This window comes from Carassius carassius, chromosome 33 (genome assembly GCF_963082965.1).
Source record: "Carassius carassius chromosome 33, fCarCar2.1, whole genome shotgun sequence".
Lineage (NCBI taxonomy): Eukaryota > Metazoa > Chordata > Actinopteri > Cypriniformes > Cyprinidae > Carassius > Carassius carassius.
Genome location: NC_081787.1, coordinates 9808507 through 9833702, shown reverse-complemented (window position 1 = coordinate 9833702; position 25196 = coordinate 9808507). Strand labels below are relative to the sequence as shown.

Here is a 25196-nt window from a genome sequence, read left to right as displayed (position 1 = left end):
TGGCATGTATACAGGCCCGGCACCAGTGGGAGGGGTCTGTCCCCTGCACGGACATTCCTGTGCCCACCCTTCGGACCGAGGGGGACGGTCGGACTTGAGTTTAGCGTTTATCATAGTCTTACTGCCTTCTGTTGCGATCTTCTTGCTTTTAAATAAAAAGCTGCCCATAACCGTTTTCTTCATAATAATAGCATAAGAAATAGATTTGGCAAAGAATCCAGTGTATCTTCTTCTTTGGAAAGCATCAAATGATTTTATAATGCATTTTCAGAGAGGTAAGCAATGTAGCCAGTCACAGACATGTTTGTTGATCTCTAAAACGCAAAGGGCCAATCAGAGGTGTTTTGGTCGGAATCCACATATTCACTGCTCCAGTCACCGTTTTTTGTCCAGTGTTGAGTTCTATCAAGCTTGTTTTTTTTTTTTTTTCTGAGGCCGAATGTCCACCAAAGCGTTTTTCCCCGTGGCTAGCGTATCTTTTCATCTGTTCTCAATGGGAGCGCCGCGCTTTTTAAAACAGAAGGAGCGTGCCGAGAGCTGAGCGTCTTTTTCGCTCTGAGCATTCAGACATTTTTTTTCTCGCACCGAGCTGGCCATTTTCAGCAGAGTGCGTGCCATTCTCAACTAGCTAAAACACTTTGGTGGACACAGGGCCTAACAAAGACTTTAAAGATTTAAAAAGGTTTCATCGTGTAGTCATTGTTTTTTTTCTTTTGTTTTTTGGAACTTTGTTAGATTGTGATGAATTAGTGACAGTTGTGAAAGTAGTGACAGAAGGAAGCACTCTTTGCATGCCGTATATGATGATATATTCAGAATTTAAATAAAACTTGTGTTGTTCAAGCTTGACAAGTGGCCATGTATGATAGAGAAAGCTAACTACTACACTATATAGAAAAATATAATCATAACAGAAGCACAGATGTGATTCTGCAACCGATCTGGTTCAAACTCAGGATTTAGGTAAGGAAACGGTTATTTGAATTGGCTGCCACGCCAAATCATGCAGACTTGCTTGCATTTCTGTTTAATTTAACACTGTTTTTGTAAACGTATATACTTTATTAACAAATAATTGTAGCACTACAATAAGGTTCAATTAGGTAATGTTAATGTATTTAAGTGTATTAATGTGTTAATTAATGTAAAGTACTACCTTAATAATGTATTTTGAGCGTTCCCTTGAACAATATAACCCCACATGACTTGGCCCCCCTAAAATACATAAAAGCCCCCCCACCAAGTCGTGTGTTCTGATGCCAGGCCTGCATGTATATTACATCTTTTTGTGTCAGTTTTGGGGTTTCATGTGGATGCAGATATTTCTTGAGATGAGGAATAAAAAGATCTGATAGGAAAAGCTCTGGCTTCGTGTGGACATAGGCTTAATTAGCCTTTAGTCATTGAAGACATGCTGATCAAGGGTGATAAAGTGCACGAGAGAGAAATGCAAACAAGCTTGAGAACCTTATTCTGACCTCACACATTGCAGTGGATCGTTGCTTTGCCTCATCGTCTAAAGGGCCGTTCACACATACATCGATCCGGAAGTCAAGTTTAATGACTGACAGCGGGAGCGAAGTCATTGACGCACACATGATCAGTGACTGTGAGATATTGTGGAGTGTGGATAGGATGTTAATGTTCTTGTCAGTGATTTTACTCTTTTATATGATGTGTCTGTCACTGTATGCATATACATGACCATTCAAAATGTTGGAGCCATGTTGAGCTGAAGACTGGAGTAATGGCTGCTGAAAATCAGCTTTGCCATCACAGGAATAAATTACATTTTAAATTATAATAATTTCACAATATTACTTTTTTTGGTCAAATCAATTTAGATACATATTCCAAAACAATAAAAAAACATTTAGTGACCCCAGACTTTTGAGCAGTGCTAGATAATAGTGCTATAATATCAGTTATCAGTAATCAGTTATAATTGCTTCATATGCATCTTTCATATGTTTATGAAATGTATAACTGAAATACTCAAATTGCAACCAATAACTTTAGGAAATACCCACCAGCAACCACGAATACTGCAAATAGGTGAACTCCAGCTATAAAATCAGTGCATGTGTCAACATGGCATAAACCACATTGCAACCAGGCCAGCACTAATTTCTTCATTTATTTCCTAGGTCATGCAATCAGACTGGCACACTTCTTGTTCCCAGACCTCTGCCCTTGCCCTCCAAAAAGAGGGAATGAGAAAGAACAAAAACAATGCTTATAAGTAAAACCTCCAGATTTTTTTGTGGAAATTAGATTTCCTGTTTTGAAGTCTGCATGACTCACACTATGAAGTTGTTGGTATATTTAAATTGTTTGTTGGTTCAATTTTCTTTAGGCTATGATTATTTCCCTTAGTGCTTTGGTGTTTTTTCCCCCCTCATCTCACTCTCTCTTCAGTTCTTGTCCTTTTTTTTTGCCTTCTCGTTTTTGACAAGTGTTTACGAGCATCTCAGTGGAAACAGAGGCTGCCGGCTGGGGAGCGAAGACGAAGATGGAAAGAACGGTGAGCTTAGCCACAACGCATTCATCTGTCACACCAATCCCACGGCTGTGTGGACACACTCCTTTATGAAACGCAGACGGAAGAGCAAGGGACGCGGAGAAAGATGGACGAGGAGACGAATACGGCACTCTCTTAATTAAAGGATGCTGTCGAAGTGTCTTCTGAAGCAGGGAAAATAGCTATAAGCTCTCTGTCCTGTCTAATCTCCTGAGTTACTACATTAAAGACAGCTTTAATTAAGCCCCTTAGGACCCCCGTTGTAGAAACAGAAAATAGTCACTGTCCATTCGCCTCACAAAAAAAAAAAAAACACACACACAATGAGGCCTAGCATGCAGCCTTCACCAACACGCACATTAGAAGCCATGTAATCGTATATCTGTATCCCCCACCGTGTGACGCCCCCTCGAACTAAAGTCTGGAGTGATCAAACCTAACAAGGGTGGGTGCCACACTAGGATGCTTCTCCCTCCCTCTGTTTTAATGCAACGATTAGACTGGCTAAATATCGAAAAGAGGATCTTGTATAACTTAATCTCCTGCTAAGCTCCATTTGTGAGATGGGTGTATACCGGTGGCTAAGACGATCAGGCAGTAAATAAGGGCTTTAGTACCTGGTTTGGTCTGATATCTGATTGTAATCCGGCAAACAGCAGCTGCCACCCATTCCGGCACATCTAGCTTGACTTCAAACCTAAATGTGACTCAACACTGCTTGGTTTCATCAGACAAGATATTACATTCCATGTTTGTATAGGCTAGATCTACATATCTTGACATATCTGAACTGATTTCAGGAGAATTTTGTACATGATATAGACTAAGGTGCAATTTGTATGACCAGTTGACAGATGAGCTAAGGCTTCAGCCCTCCTTTAACTCCCTTTCTTCTGTTTCTCTCTGTCATGCTCAAGCCCTTTGGCAGATATCTGGCAGAAAGGAATAGACAGACCAGTGATTAAGACCAAGGCACACATTTAGCCTTCAACCCTGCCTAATGCTGAGAGATTAAAGTCAAGGGATCGAGAAGAGAGGGAGAGAAAGATATGCCTCAGTGCCCTGCTTTCTGCATGGCTCTGATTAAAGGATGGCCAGGTCAGTGAGGCTATGAGTCGCCCACAAGGAGGCAAGGGTCAGCACAAACAGGCTGTTGTCACCAGTAGGTCCTCTCTCAGGGTGGAAAAAAGATGCCCTTGTCACAGTTTTACTTCATAGGGTTCACAATAGAGCCAGGCCACAGCTGTAAATTAAGGATATTCTGTACACATTATAGTTTACATTATGAATGGAACTCTTTTTTTTTTTTTTAGAGCAGAGATGGGTTTTTCCAGCAAGAAAAAAACTACATTAATTTTAAATAAATAAATACAATTTTACTTCCACAATTTCATCCAAAAAAAAAATATATATATATATAATTTATATTTATCTTAACCACTAGCAACCATTTATTTCCAGGCAAGATTCTTGTGAACAAGTCTCAAAAACAGTGAAGTTGTCACAATTCTGTTACCTCTCTCTCAATAAATACAAAACTAGGAACCAGTAGTTGTTGTGTACCATAAAGTGGCCTTTAAGTAACAGAAAACAAAAAAAAACTGTTTTTTTTTTTTTTTTTTAAAGCAACATGCGGGTGGTTTATACCTGGATCAGGCATGTACATACAGAGAATGGACAAACCATGCTAATGCCTCACTGAAGAGCACCCCGACCTTGAGATGGAGAGTGTAGATTACTCAAAGCCAGGATGGGAGAAACACTAGCGTAAGACAGCCTGAGACACCCTGCGTTCTTCACTACACCTCTCACTATCACTCTCTTTCTTTATCCACAGAATAGATTACACTTCCCTACTAACGGCTGACTGACATATCACCACACATATGCAAGCAGTCTGCTGCCTTCAAGACAGGGGAAAAGAAGGAGAAAATTGAGAGAAGAAAGAGTAAAAAGGGTGGTAGAACAGAACTGTCAAAATGATTCAGCTTTACAGGAAGACACATCGTGCCCTGTAGAAAAAAAAAAAAGACTAATATGCCTATTGATTACGTGTGAGGAGATGCCATTAAGAAACCTTACTAAATAATGTCTCATGTTCTCCCTCTCCTTCTCTTCCTCTCTCTCTCTCTTTTACTTTATTAATTTTTTATTTCCTGTAAGATTGTGTTATCTCAGGCAAACAGTTTGCAGCTGAGGGGAGAAAGCTCAAGGTGAGACTAGCGGTGGCAATATTAAATGAAGTGAGGAGTGCAAAGATAGATGGGATGTGTGTGTTTGGGGTGAGAACTGACCACAGTTCTGGGCCAAAGGAAGCACAAATGCAATGTGTGTCCCTGAAGACCGAACCGAACATAAAATCAAAACATAAATAACCATTACTACCATAACTAAACTGTAACCAGTACTCCAAATATGCTACACTCTGCTACAATATTCTGCGGCCACTGTAAAAGTCAGTGTTCCCATAGTTCTACCGGTACACATGCATATAATAAATAAATAAATAAATACCCAGTTGGTGGGGTGTTCAAATGAGTTCAAGCTTGGATTTTTTAAGTCTTTGAAAGTCGATCGATTTTAAGATCACCAAGGCTGCATTTATTTGATCAAAAATAAAGTGAAAAACATTAATAACCTTTTTTATATTATTTTCTATTATATTTCTATTATATATTATATATTTTAAAATGTAATTTATTCCTGTGATGGCAAAGCTTAATTTTCTGCCATAGCTGATCCAGTCTTCAGTGTCACACAATCCTTCAGAAAGCATTATAATTATTATAATTAGCTGATTTGCTCAAGAAACATTTCTCATTATTATCAATTTTTTTTTGGAAATGTTGAATAATTATTTGAAAAAAAAATGTTTTATAACATTATATAAATGTCTTTACCGAAAGACGATATATTCTTGCTGAATATAGAAGTACTATTTAAAAACCACAGCAATATTAGAGTAATATTTGAATATTAGAGCTGATCTGACACACTCATAGCCTCTCTCTTACACACATACACACACACGAACACAGAAGGAGCTGAGAGGATCTGTTGTGGATAAACAGATGGACAGTGTCTTCATCCTCTTGCGGTTATGGTGGGGAGGTGTATGCTCAAGTGATCTGCAAAGGCTCGGGGTAGACACGACACACACATACACAAGTGTAGCTCCGGGCGCACACACACACGCAAACACAAATTTAAATACACTTGGCTATTCATTATACATGAAACTGAAAAAGGGGAATATTAATGATGGGTAGCAGAGTGTTTATTATGGTAAAACATGTATATTCATCTTGCGCCTTATTTACACACTCACAACTTATTACCTCCTACTCGTCAGCCTAAAACCTCAAGGTAACCTGTCAGTGCCATGTGATTCATAACCACTGTAGTCTTACTCAGAACGACCCAAGGCTATACTCTTCTGTCCTGTGTCTTTTCCTCTCCTGTGGCTGGCCGCATCTGGTGAAAAGTGGTCTGTTTTAGAGAGTCAACAGTCCTAGAGTTGTGTGTGTGTGTGTGTGTGTGTGGGGGGGGGGGCTGGCCAAAAGCCAGGAATGGTGAAATGGCAGGAAAGAGGGATGAAACGGAACCCACACAGAGCAAATAGAAAAGGTATGCTGCGAAAGTGACTTTTAGCAGTACATCAGTTCTAAGTACTTCAGAAGAGACTGAGAGACAGAGCAAGCAGTGAGACAGCGAGTGACCTCATTCAGTGTAGTGTCCAGTCAAGCATAAGGAGGAGCGGACTGACCATGACCTGCACAGACCCACGCTGCTGCTGTCCCTCTATCCCTCACTTCACACACAAGCACAGCCACTCACAGCCGGGATAAGAGGGTATGACCTGTTGTTTATCTCCCCCTGAGGTATTCAGTCACTCACTCAAACTGCAAACTGCTGTGGCACAAGTCACATCTGTAGAGGCTGGGGATGTTCATTTCTGTTATTTTTCCTAATTGACAACCGACGCTCGTTAACCAATTATTAACCGTTAACTGACAAGATTATGTTCAATTAGAATTGAAATAAATAAGAAATGATCATTGTCTGTGACCCGTTAAAAATACCAGCAATTGTTTCCAGGGGATTAATTTTACATGTGCAAAAAGCAGCAAACAGAACATGAGGATTCACATGGACTTCATATCACATCACGCACCTGACAGTAAAGACAATACAAAGTTAAGTTACACAAGATTCTGTTTGAAATAAATGCTGTTCTTCTGAACATTCATCAAATAATCTAAAATTATATAAAAAAAAAAAAATCGCAGTTTTCCCAAAAATATTTAGCAGCACAACTGTTTTCAACTTCGATAATATTGATAAAACGGAATATGTTTTTTGAGCACAAACTCCGCATTTCAGAATTATTTCAGAAGGATGATGTGACACTGAAGACTGGAGCAATGGCTGCTGATAATTCAGCTTTGACATCATAATAATAAATTGTATATATATATATATATATATATATATATATATATATATATATATATATATATATATATATATATATATATATATATGTGTGTGTATGTCATAATATTTCACAATTTTATGAATCTTGGTCAAATAAATGTTTTTTTTGGTGAACATAAAAGAGTTCAAATAATAATAATTTTGGCTCTAGCAAAACAAGTCTGACTATGTGCGTGTATGGCGAGTATAGATTGAAGGTTCACTGTCTCACAGTCGATCCGTGCTGCCATGAGGCTGAAAAAAAAAACCGATAAATTGAGAGATCGATAGATGAGTGAGAGATACTTCCTCTTGTGTTCACTGAAACCCCAACTTAACTTTCCATTCATTTACTCATCTCACCGTCTTTCTAACACCTTATGGAAATAGTTCACCAAATTTCACCAACTGTCCTCATTTGTATGACCTTGTTATATAGAACACAAAAGTTGATATTCGTTAAAAAACATGCTGGCCATCATCAATACAATACATATCAGTGACGGCTACATCATGGCCATACCTAGGAACTAATGACATAATTAGAACACAGTTGAAAAGAATGACATAATTAGGAATCATAAAATTTAGGTGACAATGGAGAGAACCAAATATACAAAGAAACAGCAAACAGAGAACAGCAGACACATTACACATAAAAGTGATCCATAGGACTTATGCATTACATTCCAAGTCTTCTAAATATGATAGCTTTGAAACTATCATATAAGCTATAAGAAACCGAACAAAGTTTAATTTGCTTTTCCACTAAAAATCTAAAGCATTTTCTTTTGTGTAAAAGTTGTTACTTTTAAACCACACTCCCTGATCTAGAGGCCGTGGCCCTTTAGCCTCCATGTCAGAGCGCTCACCTCCCACGCCAGAGACTGCAGTTCGAATCCTGCCTCAAAGCAAGGCGAACTACAACCGGTTACATTTGCATGTTCATAAGTTATAGCAATGTTTAACTTGGGGGAATAAAAAAAATAATAATTTGGAAGAACAACGGACTGATCTGGTGCTCAAGAGATTGATCCTGTCCCAATACTAAGAATAATAGATTATCAATGAAAAAAAGACTTACATTTCTAACATTAATTTTTATTTATTTATTTATTTTAATCGGGGTGGGTGGGGGTACTGAGATTAAGATACTGAAATAAATATTTGCATTGAGCTCTTCCAATTTTACAAAAAAAAAAATTTATTCATCCCCTTTCAACCCATTCTTTCTCTCACACACTTTTTTTTCCCATTCACTCACCAAATGCATTTTCTTGTGAAAAAAAAAAAAAAGAAACATCAACCCTCCCATCAGGGTCCCACCTCTCTCTGATTCCCTTCCCGTTGCCTAATTCCTCTAACAAACCCCCCGTTGACTGCAATCACACACCAGTATGCAGTGATGCCTGCCTCTCACGGCAGCCGACCGCAAGACCAATTCTCACCCTGCCGATGAAGGCAGTAGTGCTGATGGCTGTTGAACACTCTACATCCTATCTATGAGACTTTCTATCTTCAATCTCTTTCTCCAATCTCTTCTCTTTCCTCTGCCAAGTTGGCACATGAGAGGTGGGCACCAGTGCTGGACTAGGTTAAATATAGACATGACTAATGGCTTCTCTAAGGTAAGCCAAAGAAATCACATGCCCGGATGACCCACTCCAGCCGTTTGTCACTCAAAATTTGATCTGAGAAGAAGGGAGTTGAAGCGAGTGTCTACATAGTCTGCAACATAATTTAAATCAGAGATGAGCTGTACAGTTTCATCTAGAGGGGAAATGTGAGGTGGGATGAGAAAGGAAGTGTTTGCATCTGTCTATGGCCAGTTTACTCTATCCTATAAACCACATCCTGACTAGGCATAATGTGATATGTTTCCTGGAAAACTGATCTAACCACATTAAAAAAAAAGGAAACGTGAAAACAAAATTAAGGCCAATATTCTGACATGTTTTTTTTTTAATTTGAAAATGAATTTTGAAGCAACATGGATTGAATGTATGTGGGGCTAAAATGGATATATATATATATATATATATATATATATCCCCAATGGCAGAGCATTACCTAAGCAGCACAAGGTTGTGGGTTTGATTAACCAGGGAATACATGTTAATTAAAAATTAAAAACTGTTAGCCTGAATGCACTTCAAGTCGCTCTGGTAAAAAAAATCTTGTCATTTACTAACTTTTAGCTTGTTTTACAAATATTTTTTACCCAGAAACCAGACCAAAAATATAGATTAAGAAAATATTTTTGATTTGCCCTGCAAAATACAACAAACCATTTGGAAAACCATTTAAAACACCAGCTGTGTTTTATTTTATTTTTTTATTATTATATATTTTTTTATCAAATAATTGATTTACTGATTAATATAGAAAGAACATAGTGCCTACTGCCTTATAGGAATGAAATCAAAGACAGGAGGACAAAAAGGATATAATACCTAATGGAAAATGCATGGAACCCACAAGTATCATGTGTCTAAGTAGTCACATCCTGTAAGCATTACTATGCTTCCTGCTGTACAGTTTATTTTATCCACATGCTTGACACAGTAGTAGAATTTCTCTCCGACATCAATCACATAGCTTCCTGTGATAAAGACCTGAAAAAAATCATTATGAGGAGCACATAAGGGCAGCGGATTCCTTGTGTATCAGTCTCGCATAAACACCCACACACAGACGGCGAGTGTTGGGGGTTATAGCACAGGTCAGTGAGCACACGCCTTGGCAGTTCCGTGCCACCTGCTAACAGCCTGGAACAGACACGAGAGATGTCTGCAACATGTACCGGAGACCATTGTGCAGGTCAAAGGTCATCAAGGCCCCTCCCTGTGCTCCGAGGACCAAGCAACAAAGCAATACACTTTACACACATTTACATCCACCACTGCGAAATCCATTAACCTGTCGGCAACATGTTTACGCCTTTCTATGCGGGTCCAGATTGTGAGAGTGTAGGTCTGTGAGTTTGTGTGCTGTTGTGCTAAAAAAACAACTTTTCTGTCACTGCCATTCAAGCCAAATCACCTACGGCCATTTAAGCTCTGTCTATGGCTTCTTGGTTTGTTCTAAACACTGAGCTTGCAGTTTTAAAAGAGATCAAAATTAGAGTTGAGATCCATGAGATCAAAATGGGAGTTTTGTGGCTTTATGTCCACTTGTGTTAACCTGATGCTAACATATACTGGTGTATATCTAAAAGTTGACAATTACACATGACCGCTCAAAGGTTCTGGGTCAGTAAAAAAAGAAAGTAATACTTTTATCCAGCAAGGAAGCATTCAATTGATCAAAAGTGACATTAAAAACATATTATAATGTTACAAAGCAGCTCTAACAGGCCTTTTTCAGTAGGTGACCAAGCAACAGCTTAGTACGGTAAAGACAAATGTAAAGACATGCACACTGCACTGCTGCCTCTTTCTCTTGTATCCTCATTTTGAAATTAAAAACAGATCTGTAGACACAGCGAACAGCAAGTGCCTTATTAGGCAGAAGAGCAGAGCAGTGAGGCAGAACGCTAAATGTACCATAAACACTCACCATGCAAATCTCTGAAACATCATTGGACTAAAATGCTCTTAATGGCTAAGCAAAGTGAAGCCTGTGTTTTTTTTTTTTTTTTTCGAGCTAGCAAATGCATAAATAAAGGGATTAAACTCTGTTGACTATACACATGAAGGGTTTGATTGGATTTCATGTTCGTTTTTACGATTATGAGGCTAGTTTTGGTCCATGCACCCGAGCACATCTGCGTGTGTGTATTTGTCTGAGCGAGTAGTTTAGCGTGCACAAGTGCATTTATGCATCCTCTGTCAGGACCTATAAAGATGGACGCTGTCAGCGTCTGTGCGGAGAGTAAATATGTGTGTACGTGCAGGAGGGGGACAGCCAGGCGTAATTTCAGCAGATGTTGCCTGACAACGGCAGGGTGTGTGGATGGGCCTCTGGGAAGGAGAGAAGTGGAGTGGCAGTCGGAATCTGCAGTTGCACAGGCAAAGAGTGCAGTCACCACACAGCACATGACACCTCACCCAGAAACAACGACAGACCACAAGAGTAAAGTGACAGGGGAGAGAACAAGAGAGAGGGAGATAAAGAGAAACATTGTATGCACTGCTTGGGCCTTTATCAACCTGAGCAAGACCCCAGAGCACAACTTTATAATGCTCAGTTCATAGCTCAGGAGACCAGGTGGAGGTCAGCTTTTTCTCAAATGTAATTTAATCCCTACATACAATTAGTCGGAATAAAAACAAAGCATTTCACACAGTAGGTGACATAAACTATGCTGGGGAAAAGAAATACATATTTTACTTTAAATATAGATTTACAATAATTAAATAATGTAATTTACACCCACTACTCCAGTCTCCGATGTCACATGATCCTTTAAAAATCATAATATGGTCATTTGATGCTCAAGGAAACATTTCATGGCTTTTGGTCAACTACTATTCAAAAGCTTGATTTAAAATAAAGTAACACGGATATGTTAAATTAAAAGTGACAATAAAAACATGTATAATGACACAAAACTTAAATCTTAATAATAATAATAATAATTATTAATAATAGCCCTTGATGCCTTTGGTCTGTACTGTATATATATATATATATATATACAGTACAGACCAAAGGCATCAAGGGCTATTTGACCAAGAAGGACAGTGATGGGGTGCTGCGCCAGATGACCTGGCCTCCACAGTCACCGGACCTGAACCCAATCGAGATGGTTTAGGGGTGAGCTGGACCACAGACAGAAGGCAAAAGGACCAACAAGTGCTAAGAATCTCTCGGAGAACTCCTTCAAGACTGTTGGAAGACCATTTCAGGTGACTACCTCTTGAAGCTCATCAAGAGAATGCCAAGAGTGTGCAAAGCAGTAATCAAAGCAAAAGGTGGCTACTTTGAAGAACCTAGAATATGACATATTTTCAGTTGTTTCACACTTTTTGTTATGTATATAATTCTATATAATTCCACATGTGTTAATTCATAGTTTTGATGCCTTCAGTGTGAATCTACAATTGTCATAGTCATGAAAATAAAGAAAACTCTTTGAATGAGAAGGTGTGTCCAAACGTTTAATCTGTACATATATATATATATATATATATATATATATATATATATATATATATATATATATATATATATATATATATATATATATATTGTTTAAACCAGCTTAATCTGCTTTGTCTTAACTAGTTTATTATGGTCTCCCAGCCTGATTTTTGAAAAGTGCCCAAAACCCTTTTAAAACTGTCCATAAGACAAGCTTAGGCTAGTTTAGGTATAGGGAAGTAAGAGTATCCACAATAATTATATAGATCTACAGAATATCTTAAATAAATAAATAATAATAACCGACTTTTAAGTATATGACAAGAAGTTCAGATTGAGACTTGCCAAATCTAATGACTAATGCAAAAAAAGATCAGTTATTAACTTTTGGTAAGAAATCCGGCATGTCCATTTATCTGAAGGCTAACCGGAAATACTTCCCAATTAGCACGTCCTAACACACTAATCATAGACCATTAAAATAATTGTACACATATGCCCCGAGAGAGCCATATGGCTGCATATGAGGCCTCACCTGAACCAAACAACAATTGACAGTCAGCTAGTTCTTTAACACTGACCACAGAGATGAACTTTGCTAATACTTATCATTAGATCAGCTCAGATAATCTAGATAATAGAGCTAAATGAGAGCTAATGTGTTCGACCTTGATGTTGGGTTGTAATGTGAGCCCAGAGACAGGCTCCTTAATGAAAGAGGCTCTGACAGGGAACGTCAGAGCTCCACATAGAGGAACCTTTGTGTTCCTGCTTACCTTTGCACATGCTTGTCCCCTTATCTTTCCCCCGAGAACTGGAAGGACTTGCACACGTGCCTTCGCTGTGACTCACAAACACACGAGCAACTTAGCGAGGATATAGTAATTTTCCTTCCCTGAGTGACTTGTACTCTCAGGAATTCACTGATTACGGAGAGGTAAAAACACTCCTTTGTGTGTGCATCAAAATGGCCATCTACCTGTCTGCCACTGCTGTCCCAGATTTAAGCCCCCAGGACGGGCAACTCATCCTGAGAAACAAATACGGCTGTAACATAGAGGTGCTAAGGGACCAGAATTTTAAGCAATGTAAAAATTGACGACATCATTGTATTATGCCATTTAAAATGTAGTAGTAGAGCACAACAAGCCTTTAAAAAATAACTTATGAAAGGGCCTGGCAGCTAATTGAAATATTACAACAGTGTGTCATGGGCCAACACAAACAAAAAGACAAGCTTAGTTATGTGTCTCATTAAGTTCACACCTCAAACACTTCTCTATACTCATTCCTTTCTTTCATAAAAAAAAAAACACTTTCAAACCTCAAATAACAAGAGATGTCAGTGTCATTTCTTTCTTTCTTTCCTTCCTTCCTTCCATTTCATTATTTTCCTGTCAGTAAACCTCAGGGAATGTCTTTGCACTTTTTTAACGTACACTTGTGTGAGAACTTAGTTTAGTACTCACATGCTGTGACAGCTGTTTTCTGTCCATGTGCTTCAGATGTGTGCTCTAAGAAAACCGTATATCAGAAGCTTAAACTCGTTTGGTTTAAAACGTATGATTTCAGTGCGATAAACATGAAAATCAGAACCAAAACAGACGTTTTTAGCAGGTCCAAGCTATAGCGCAGCTCTATTCTGAATCTGGAAATGAAGTGGAGAGCAGCAGCTCATTTGCATTTAAAGAGACATGCATTTTCAAAATGATGTAATAAATGATCTGTGGAGCACTTTGAGCTAAAACTTTACAGACACATTATGGGGACACCAAAGAATTATATTACATATTGTAAAAAGGGAAATACTATGTATCCTCTAAAATCTTTTCTATATCCCTCCATGGCATATTTAAGTCCCACTTGAATGGTGGTCCCTCTGTGTCAAAAATTAATCAAAAAGATATAGGGTCAAACAGGGCCATTCTTTGGGGGACGCTGAACATGATCACGAACGAACCCAGGAAAACAACCGCCAACAGTAACTAAGGGGGCAGGGATTATCAATAGGTAAATTATGACTTAGTATATCAATTTCATTGTTAGATGGTTAGAGACAGAAAAGCTAATGATTCTCCATCTTACCTATGTGTCAAAAAAAATCAATCAAGGTGGGAGAAGGGAGGAAAAAGGGCCATCATCACAATTAACAGCTCTTTATTTTAATTATCCTTGCATATTCGAAGACAACACCCGAATAATGCAAATGAAGCTGGTTGTATAATATTTCTTCAGAGTTCCTTTGAAATGATTTTATTTTCCTCTTTCTCCCATCAGCTATATTCTCTCCTGTTGAGTCACGATTATTACTGGCGAGTTTGTTGCACCTGATTAACCACTAAGCAATCGTAGGCACTTATTTGCTTATTTAAAGGAGAGAAAGGTGGACATACTGCTGAGATAAAGATACTGCTGAAGCCATGGACTGCTAAAGGGTGACTTGCAGCTGCTGTACGGCAGCCTGGACCACAGAACTGTTTTGCATAACTGACTTCACACTTTACAAAATAGATTCTCACTCTGTAATGGTTACAGTCACAAGACCACACCACACCACACAAGACAGAGAAAAAGGGACACAACTTAGAAATGGAAAGCTCTTTGTTTTATCTCCCAATTCTTGTTTTTTCCTAAACCATGGAAACATAAAAGGACAGACATCAAACCGGCTTTCATTTATTCGCAAACACGCTCAGACTGAAGTTTCTACAGCCAGGAGAAATGAGTGGAGGCAAAACAAGCACACCAAGCTGAAACTCTTATGAAGGTATGCTGGAATTAAAAAATATGAATAGCTTTGCTTCCTTGTTAATGTTGTGATGTTATATTTTGCATGATGTTCCATTTCAAACAATATATAGACATGAAATGCTATGAATACACATATAGTGACTGGTTTATTGCTGCATTATCCCCTTTTCTGGATTTCTGTTGTTAAGAGAAAATCACAGGGACAATGAAAAACCTAAGGTACAGTAGAGTGTTATATTGAATACAAGTGTATTTTCATGAAAAGGATGATACAGTGGACAGAACTAACCAATGACAGGACGGAGTGTGACCAAATGAACATATAAATGACCTGTTTCTTCCATTAATATGAAGCACCATGAACCGAGTACATTAGTTTTTTGGACCACCTTTATCTTTTTTGCTCTTTATCATGCCCTCTTTCTATTCATACCTCTATGATCCCTGCCATTCTCTCTTTTTCTTTGACCCCCCCACCTGCACTCAGAACAGTCTGTGAGTCAGTATACAACACACACTGGTCAGTCAATTGCCATGGTGACGGTGGAAGCTGAGGGCAAAATCGACAGCTTTTACAAAGCACGGACACTGCTAGAATTTTAATGGTCGGCAGTGGCAGGAAAGGCTGTGTGTGTGTGTGTGTGTGTGTTTGGGGCCCAGATTAGCTGCCGGCATACAAGAAGCCAATCAAATAGTACACAAATCCTAACAAGACCTCTGACAACCATACCTTGATCCTATTCCTCAAACCTTAAGATGGGACCCCCCACTAATAGAGATTTGATTGACAATATATATATATAAATATATATTAGTGGTGGGCATAGATTAATTTTTTTAATCTAGATTAATCTCACTATGATCTTGAAATTAATCTAGATTAATCTAGATTAAAATGGCTCATTCGAATTCTGCCGAAGGCATTCAGAATATGTGTGTTACCCAAATAAATTTGACAAACAGTAAGTCTTTGAGAAGGGGTTTATCAAGCTAGGTGGTGCATTAGAAAAGGGGCTCATCTCCTGTTTCCAAAAGTCATCACAAAGTGCTTGAAAAAGCTGTAAACTAATTCCACATTGCACAAGGTCCAAACAACCTTACGCCTGTTTCACACATACTCCATCTGCAGTGCGTATGCGTTGCATATTTTTTTACGCACCCATGTTAACGGATTCCTGGAGCGTTGCGTCTGCAGCAGTGCAGCGATCGTTTACGTACCGAGTAGTGAATTGCAAACGTGTCCTGTGTGAAAGCACATCGAGTTCGTGCTGCACCACATACGTAACGCACACGGACTGCATACGCACTGCAGACGGAGTATGTGTGAAACAGGCGTGAGCACGGCCGTAGCTGGGCTCAGCGGGGACGCGGTAAAGGTTGTACCGGTGGGCCCTGTTTGAAATTGTTGAATTTGTATGTTCGTTTCTTTTTATTTATTTGTGCTATTTACACAATGTTTAAGTTTTTTTTTGTTCAAGTTTGTAGGTGTCAAGGTACAGAAACCAAATAATTAAATGTAAATTAGCACTGAATAGTCTTCAATGTAAAAATGAAATATACAATCAAACCTACATTTATTCAGACACCTTCAACATTTCTCACTTTATTACAGTTTTGCTATATATATCAAAAATTATATCTGGTGTCTGAATAATTTTTGGTTTGACTGTTACAACTACAAAGTAATTCAGTCAAGAGCAGTGAGTGATTTTCATTTTCATTTTCTTCGATTAACATTACAGCAGCCAGTAGCTAAATTAGGCGCGGTCACTTTAAGAGACGATGAATGCATCCAATATAATACACATCCCATAACGGCCCACCACTAATATATATATATATATATATATATATATATATATATATATATATATATATATATATATGTATGTGAAGCTCAGTGTCTCTGTGACTTGTTTGGCTCAATCCCAGAGGAGCAATGTAGTAAATGTGTCATATTAATTGTGTTAAGATGTGGATCACATAAGACTGACATTTTTTGCATTTTGTGAATACAATAAAACTGGCTGAAAAGTAAACCAACATCAATCCATTTGTCTAGCTATCAACATACAGAGCTTAAAATAATAGCTGAGGTAATGCAAGCACACCAACCTGTGTTCACTGGTACCAAGATAATTTAAAACAGTTTTTGAAGAAGACATTGTTATGGTGTCGGTTATTAAGTAAAAAGACAATGTTTACTTGTAAAATGTGATGTATAAAAATGGTAATGTCATACATAAAAATGTGAATATGGAAATTAAATACTGTACCTTAAGAATTCATGTCCCTGGGGAATAATTCCAATGCACTGTTTCTGTTTAACATTAAATCCACAATGCAACACCTTCACAAAAGTTTTATTAAAAGCCAACTTGCAAATCAACAGAAACAAAATAACACATAACAGAAATTAAACAGAAATGGGGATTTTAGCAGCTTTAAATACAGTTCCACTCCTCACAGAATGCAAAGGGTTGTATTAAACTTGACTGTGTGTTGCATTATGTGTAAACTAGCTGCTCCTGCAGGACATACTTTAAACATTGCATCTTTCCAGAATAACATCACAAGTGATTATTGCTTTAAATATGGAGACATATCACTAAGAACCAGACTTCAAATGTACAAAAAATAGGATTGAACCACTATGAAAGCAACTGAGATCTGGTTGGCTCTATTTACATATCTGGTATAAAGAAAAGTTTGGTGTATTAAGAATGAATTAAGCAAATTTTTCTATATAAAGCTATTTAATTTGTTCATCGACAATTTGAATAACAACAACCCTCCCTTTAAAAAAAAAATAAAAATAAAAAAAATCCATGATTATCTCCAAAGATTTGCTAATACAGTCTAAGACAAATGGTACTCATTTTTGGTTTTCTTGTTCAGTACTAGAGAAATGTACTTGAGAAAGGTGATTAAGTTTTAATGTCAAGTAGCTTTCTATTTACAGTTAAGGTAACATTATTCACAGCCTGGTAGAAAATTCCACAGTTAATTATTTCAACAATGTTCAGTGGCACACTCTGATGTCTATAGCTGATTATTAATCTGCATTAAGCCATCTCACTTAGTTGTGTACATAAAAAAGAAGGCACTCTTTGCATCTGCAATCAATGAAGCTTGAGAAAGAACAGGAGAATTATGGCCATTAATCTGTAAAAATAACCCACTACAACTCCAACTAAACAAAGTCTAAATAATTAAAGACATTTTTTTATGTCCGCCAAAATGTGCCACGGAAACGTTCAAATATGTTCAGCTTACTTTTCCAATCTTCCTGTGTATTTTAACTTAATCAGTGCAGTTTTCAGTTTTTATACAAAAAATAAGGCAAAACTTTATGGTCAGAAGGTTATTATATCCAAAAATGTGTTGCAAAGGATGTTGAAAGCAGGTCTGTTCATCTATTGAGGGGCAGCAATAAACACTGTCCAAATGAAAATTACCATCTCAAAGAAAATAAAAAGGGAAATAAGACTTGTGTAGGATTGTCTCCTTCATGTAAATGAGTACTAATTAAAATAAGACAATTTTTATTTTATTTTTTTTAAAGGGGTTGACAAATAAAGCAATTAGATATTTCAATGATGTGCAAGGTTTGTGATCAGTGCAGCTTTGGTTTGACATTCATTCAGTTCCAGCCCCTAATACATGCCATTAGTCCACACAATGTTGCTGCGATACCTGTTGCTGTGGTACCCTGGGCTTTGGTAACCTGTGCTTTGGTACCCTGTGCTGTGGTACCCTGCCATGCTTTCGAAGTCGTCTCCTACCTGTTTGGTGCTATATTTTGAAGAGTTGGCCTTGTAGCTGTAATCCGAATACTGGTCCGAGCCTGTTGAGTTGTTGTCACCGGTTCCTACAAAGGTGTTGGTTGCTGGCAAGTCCTGCACTGCCTGGTGTTTCTTTGAGGCAGAAGGTGACTGAGGTTGGAGCTGAATGGATGGCAGAGGAGAATTAGACCGATAGTGTCTCCCTAGGTCTGGGCTCCCAGGGGGGTAGTTGAGCGGCAGGTGAATCCTAGGGCTATCGTTGATGCTTTCATTCATGTGGTTGAACTTTAGGCCTTTCTGAAGACTCCCCCCCTCATCCTCTTCAGATGGGTTGGCAGGCTTTGGAGCTTTGCTTTTCTTTGCCTTCTTGTTCTTGTTGCTCTTAGGTCCTGGTTTGGGGGCATAGAGGTCTTTGGTCTCCTTCTTGCCTGCCTGGTAGCCACTTTTATTCTCCTTTAGCACGACATGCCTGATGATCATAGCCACTGCAATGATAAGAATGACCACACAAAAGCCACCCAAGACTGCAAAAAGAATGTTACTATGCTGGTCTCGAGAATAATCAGGATCTCCTGCTATGTCCATTTCAAGTGGCGTATAAAGACTGTGTCCAACAAGTGCTTCGATATGGGAGACATTGCCAATGGTCTCATTGACGTAGACATGAACCAGTGCAGTCGTATGGCGTGCCGGCGTGCCTTTGTCCTTAACTTTTACTACCAGACGGTGGAGACCAATGTGTTTCGATGTGAACTCTTTAGCCAATGTAATCTCACCTTCTGTAGAGATGCGGAACAATCCATGTGGGTTGCCCCCTACTATACTGAAATCCATCTCTGAATTTAAACCGATGTCCATGTCCTCTGCCTTAACACTTTCAACATGTGTTTCTGGGCTTGTGCGGGGATCCAAGAACTTGTATGAAGAGTTTGAGGGCTTGGTGACGTATGGAGCATTGTCATTCTCATCAAGAACATTAATGGTAATGCCAACATAGGAAGAACGTGGTGGATCACCTCCATCAACAGCTTTAAGTCGGAAACTGTAGGTGCTCTCCTTTTCCCTGTCAAAGGAAATAGTCGAAAGTATAGTGTACGTTCCATTTTGAATCATAAACTTGCCATTGTCTGGTTCTACAGAAAGTTGAACACGAGCATTCTCGCCCTTGTCGTAATCGTTGACTGTTACCATTCCTACAGGACTAAGGGGCGGCATGTTTTCTTGGACTGAAAAGCTATAACCATTAAGCATAAATTTAGGGTCATTGTCATTCCTGTCGAGCACCTTAATGACAACAGTGGCAGTTCCTCTCAAGCTTGGTACACCTTTATCAGCTGCTGCAACTAGAAATTGATAGTGATCTATTTTTTCACGGTCCAACTGGCTAATGACACGCACTTCTCCTGTTTTAGGGTTAATTTCAAAGAGCCCCTCGGGGACTGATCCACCAGTGATAGTGTATATCAGCTCTGCATTAGTCCCGCTGTCGGCATCTGTGGCTACCACATCCAGAACCTTATCACCTGGCTGGTTCTCCTCAGCAAATTCTACCTCATACAAAGAAGGTGAGAACACTGGGGAGTTGTCATTCATGTCAGTCACTTGCACCTTCAGGGAATTTGTGCTGGATAGTGCAGGGTTGCCAGAGTCCACTGCTACAATTTCAATCCTGTAGTCTTTTATCCGTTCATAGTCCAGTAGCATGGTTGTCTGGAGGAAGTACTTCCTCTTGCGGTCATTGCCTGTTTCGCTAGCTGAACGCAGTTGGAATGGGACATCCCCTGCGACCACACAGGTCACAACTGCATTTTCACCTTCATCATGATCTGATACCTCCACCAAAGCCACAGCTGTGCCTACAGGCATGTCCTCTGATATGTTAGCGACCCCATCATCATGCGTCACAAGGCCAATGCCCCGGATCCTGATGGAGGGTGCATTGTCATTCTGGTCCTTTACTGTAATAGTCACAAGGGCTTTGGAGTTCTTTGATTGTGGACCATTGTCTTTAGCTTGGACGTAGAACTTGAGCATGCTAATATCTTCACGATCCACCAAGCCTTTAACAAAAATAGTGCCCGTGTTGCGATCAATGGCGAGGAGCCTCTGGACAGTTGGTGATGGCTGGTGGATGCTGTAGGTCACCTCTCCATTGGGACCCATGTCAGAGTCATAGGCCTTCACCTAAATCAATACAACACAAAATGAAACTAAGCAAAGCACTGAAAATTAATTTACAAAACAGATGATATAATCACAGGTTTACATAACAGTGTCAATACAGGGATTAAAACACTTGGTCATATTGCCAGCAATACATTTTACACACTTAAAAAAGACCCAAAGATCATCCAACTACATCAGACTAATTGATAAATTACCTTAATTTTCCTGGAATTTAAAATAAAGCACAACTCATTTGACTCCAGAAAACAGCTTGTTTTGTAATACCATAATGAATGGGAATCGGTTTTTATTCATTTTTCAATATATAAAAAGAGAAATGAGAAATGCACTTACTCAGGGGGATAAACATGATTAGGTTGTGTTTTGTGTTAAGATAAATTCTCCAAAATTAGCTGTAGTTTGCTAGATGAAGTTAACTTGAGAGATCACTTAAGTAACTCAGTCTTGACACAGATTTCTACATATTTTTTTCTGGTCTATCATGAATTTGGGAATAATTTTAAACAGCTCTGAATCGAAGTGTGGCTTGATTAAAGCTTTGAAACAATCAAGATTCCCTTGTTCCTGCTACATCCACTCCTCGTTCTGTCCTTGGCTGTGTACGAAACATGCATGGAGTTTCAGTCCATGTAGTACAGAGAACAGCTCCTAATCTGAAAGATTATTCATGGTGCTTAAATTATTATTACTCTATATGAGTCACTTCATTTCATACGCCATACTAACTGGGAATTTGTTTCATTTAATGTATTTGAAGAACATTTCCCTGAACAAGCTAAAATACTGAAGTACAAAATTTACTCTCTGAAATCACAAAATTAAGCTGTTTTAATACCACCACTGGTTATTTACTTTGGCTTCAAAGGATGCTTATGAAGACTGAGAGGAAAATAGTCCTCTGACATGCTTTTTGAATACAACTTGGTTGCATGGATTAATTTGTTTACTGAGAGATTAATGGTCATTAATAATTTTTTTGCATGGAAACTGATCAGATTGATATTGGAAAGTTTCCAGCATTCACAGCTATCCCAACCTTAGCAGCGCTTTCGTTTCCACAACAATTCAACATGTAATTCTCACTGCTAGTCAATACTTCTCTCCTGTTTTGTAAAGCTTGTGTTTAAAGGGACCGTGAGGGATCAATCGATTGCCTGTGAAAATATGATTTTGCTTTCTCATTTCTTCCGCTTTAACCCTGTTGTGTGGGAACCGAGGCTAAAGCCCATCGGGATAACTGAGACTTCCATTTACAAGAGCTTGTCAGCCTCTGTATGTGGGGCTTGAGTGCACTTCTATTGCCAAGCTGTCAAATCAGCTCCTCTATTACTTAGTGCTCAGTTTAAAGGTTTAGCATAATACTTGCTTACAGGTGAGTTTACTGAAACATGTGTCATGTGCAGTCTAATAATATTTATTTGATGTATTGAATTTTAATTGAATTTACCTGTTACTCAGAGCTCATTCTTAATATTCACAAAAAATTACATTTATACACATTTTTTATTTTACTTTATATTTTATATAATAAACATTAAATATACATACATAGTCACCTCATAAAAGTATTAAATTAAAATATAATACCAAGAAAAATTTGTGTTGGATCCAACAGGCATTTTCATGCAATATGACTTACCATGCATTCAAAGTATATATAACTTTCCTGTATATGACATAACCTTAGCATTGCTAGCATCATGTTATTACATTAGTTTTAGATAGAAAGCATGACTAAACAAATAGATTACTTACTTGTAGAACAGAATGACCCACTGGGCTGTTTTCTGGGAGCTCACCCTCGTAATGTGACTTCTCAAATTTGGGCACGTTGTCATTGACATCTGTAATGGTGATCCTGAGCAAGGCGCTACTCTGGCGGGGTGGAGAGCCACCATCGATCACTTTTATGTTGAGGTCATATGAATCTCGCTGCTCTCTATCCAGGTTTCCCAATACAATGAGTTGTGGCAATTTCTCATCTGAGTCCTGCGCCACCTGCAGGCTGAAAAGGTTGGCAGCTTCAGGGCCAGTCGTTAGTGCGTAATCGGCGATGCCATTGCTTCCAGAATCCCTGTCGGTGGCCACAGGAATTTGGAATAGCGCACCCACGTGTGTGTTCTCTGGGATCGACAATGTCAAGACAGGTGAAGAGAACTGTGGAGTGTTGTCGTTCTCATCCAAGATCTCGATGCGGCCTTCGATGAGCCGAGGTCCTGTGCCTTTTATCAGGTCTGTAATAGACACCTCAAATTCTAGGAAACAAGGATCGCCCTCAAAAATGTTGCGACAGTCCTTGAGAGTCTCCCGATCTATCGGGGTCTCTGTAGTATAGATATCCCCTGTTTTCCCATCCACACGCAGGAAAGGGGCGCCGACCTCGAGCTTGTAAAGGTGACCGGTGTCTGGCAAGCCCTGGTCAGATGCCAAGCTGCCAATCAGTGTGTTGGGCGGCTGCTCCTCTGTCACCTGGTAGATGATGGTGCTGACTACATCTGCAGAGCAACAGAGAAGGAGGAAAATCCACACTAGCATGGCACTCCACCGTGACCACATCGCATTGGCACTCTGGCACATCATCAGTCTGTTACTGCAAAAGATCAAGCAAACAAATAAATAAAATTAGAGAAACATTAATTCGTCAGACACAATCCTTCAAAGTCTCTGACAATGCAAAGAAGCCTGTAAAGCGATGGCAGCCACAGTTTTATGGTACTGATTCCCAGGGATTTATGATTGATTGTCCCTTTGTGTGTTGTAAACCTATCCATTTTAGAGGCAGTAAATGTGTCACAAACAGTTACTTGTGTTTGACCTTCATTCTGCAAACTTCATGTCATGTCTAATTCATAAAGGCAACATATCCATATTCCTGAGAGATGCACTGGATGACTGACCCTGTGAGAGGAGGAAGCTAGCAGACAAAGGATGTTCATTCAAATAATGGTGTAACTCTGCTTGATCTACCTTTCCTATCGATGAACTATCTCAGCTTTCATTTCCAGAATCATGCCGGGGGTCACCGAAAGGGTGAAAAAACCCCCACCAAAAATCAAACATGATTCTTTTTCCTCATCTCCCAGAGCCTTATGCATTATTTCAGCCAAAACAACAACATTCATATATCTAAATCATATCTTAAATAAAAATAATAATAATAATAATAATAATAAATAAATACAAATAAAAGGCCATACAATTAAATTTATTTTTTTGGCCCATGTTACTATCAGCTTATAGAAATCAATCTGTTCTTTATTTTACTAAAGTTTGTGTGAACTGGAAGTTGCCACTGACTTAACTTCCACATTCTGATGTATTTTCGAGAGAAACTGAATATTATAACAATCAATATAAAACCATATAAAACAATGTTACAAATGTTACAAAAAGTTTGAAAAGAAACCAAAAGCTAAACCTTCTATGTCCTGTTTGAGTCTTTAAGTTACTGAACACGTTAAAAGAGTGTGGCTTTCTAATCTTCCAGTGCCACTATAGTTATCACAGGAAATGGCTCCAAATTTGGGGCAACATCACACAACCACGGGGAGGTAAAAGACGGGTCTATAGAGGGTGTCTTAACAACAGCCCCCCTCCTGCCACTTCACCAAACATTAACAAACACAGCGTGACATACTGCAAAAGAATACACACACACAAAAAAATAAATAAATAAATAAATCAGATTCTGCTTAATCCATTACGTTTAAGGTCATGTTTCCTGCTGTGGTAATCACAGACCCCTGTAACATATGTGGCATATGTGGAATGTTATCCCACCATGCTAACCATTGCTAATGAGGCAGGGCTGCTAGATTACTTTCCAGAGCAGACAGACACCTCAACTCGACCCAGCAGTGAACCAATGGGGGATGTGAGAGCGCTGCCACCAGTACCATTCTGCCTTTGAAAACCAAGCCTAAAGAATCAAAATCAGTCTTTCAATTTCACCTTCCATGAGGTAAAAAAAAAAAAAACTTTATTAAAGACCACAAATATACAAAGAAAAATGACTGTCAGCATATTGGAGCAGCCATTTGGGGACTAAAAGGAAGTGACTTCTTCCATACACTCATCAGTATTGATTGGTTGTAGTAGTTTAGTGCATGTACCATACGATATTTTACCATTAGCATACACGACATAGCAAGCCTTTCATAAACAGATTGCAAAGAAGGAAAAAAAACGTGTGGTTAGAGCAACGAAAAAAGGCTAGGATCACTGCAACAAGCAAACACCACCTCACTCACTCTGCTATAGCCTACATGGGAAAGGCAGTTTTAATATACACAAATTAGACACCAGTGATTACAAACACACTCACACAACTGCAGCTATAAGGCAAAGACACTGTAGGGAGAACAATGCACTAATGAGGCTGAAATGAACAG

At 38.8% G+C, this 25196-nt stretch overlaps 1 protein-coding gene across 3 annotated transcripts in view; it reads right to left on the bottom strand.

Moving 5' to 3' along the window:
- The window catches only part of LOC132113704 (protocadherin-1-like), a 163048-nt gene that overhangs the window by 131256 nt on the left and 6596 nt on the right, over positions 1-25196 (bottom strand). For all 3 annotated transcript variants that reach the window (XM_059521634.1, XM_059521636.1, XM_059521635.1), the window contains exons 2-3: positions 22561-23395; positions 18619-20802 (exon numbers count right to left, since the gene is read on the bottom strand). In XM_059521634.1, coding sequence (XP_059377617.1) covers positions 18619-20802; positions 22561-23385 — 3009 coding nt within the window. In that variant the 5' untranslated portion in view covers positions 23386-23395. The remainder of the gene's footprint in view (positions 1-18618; positions 20803-22560; positions 23396-25196) is intronic.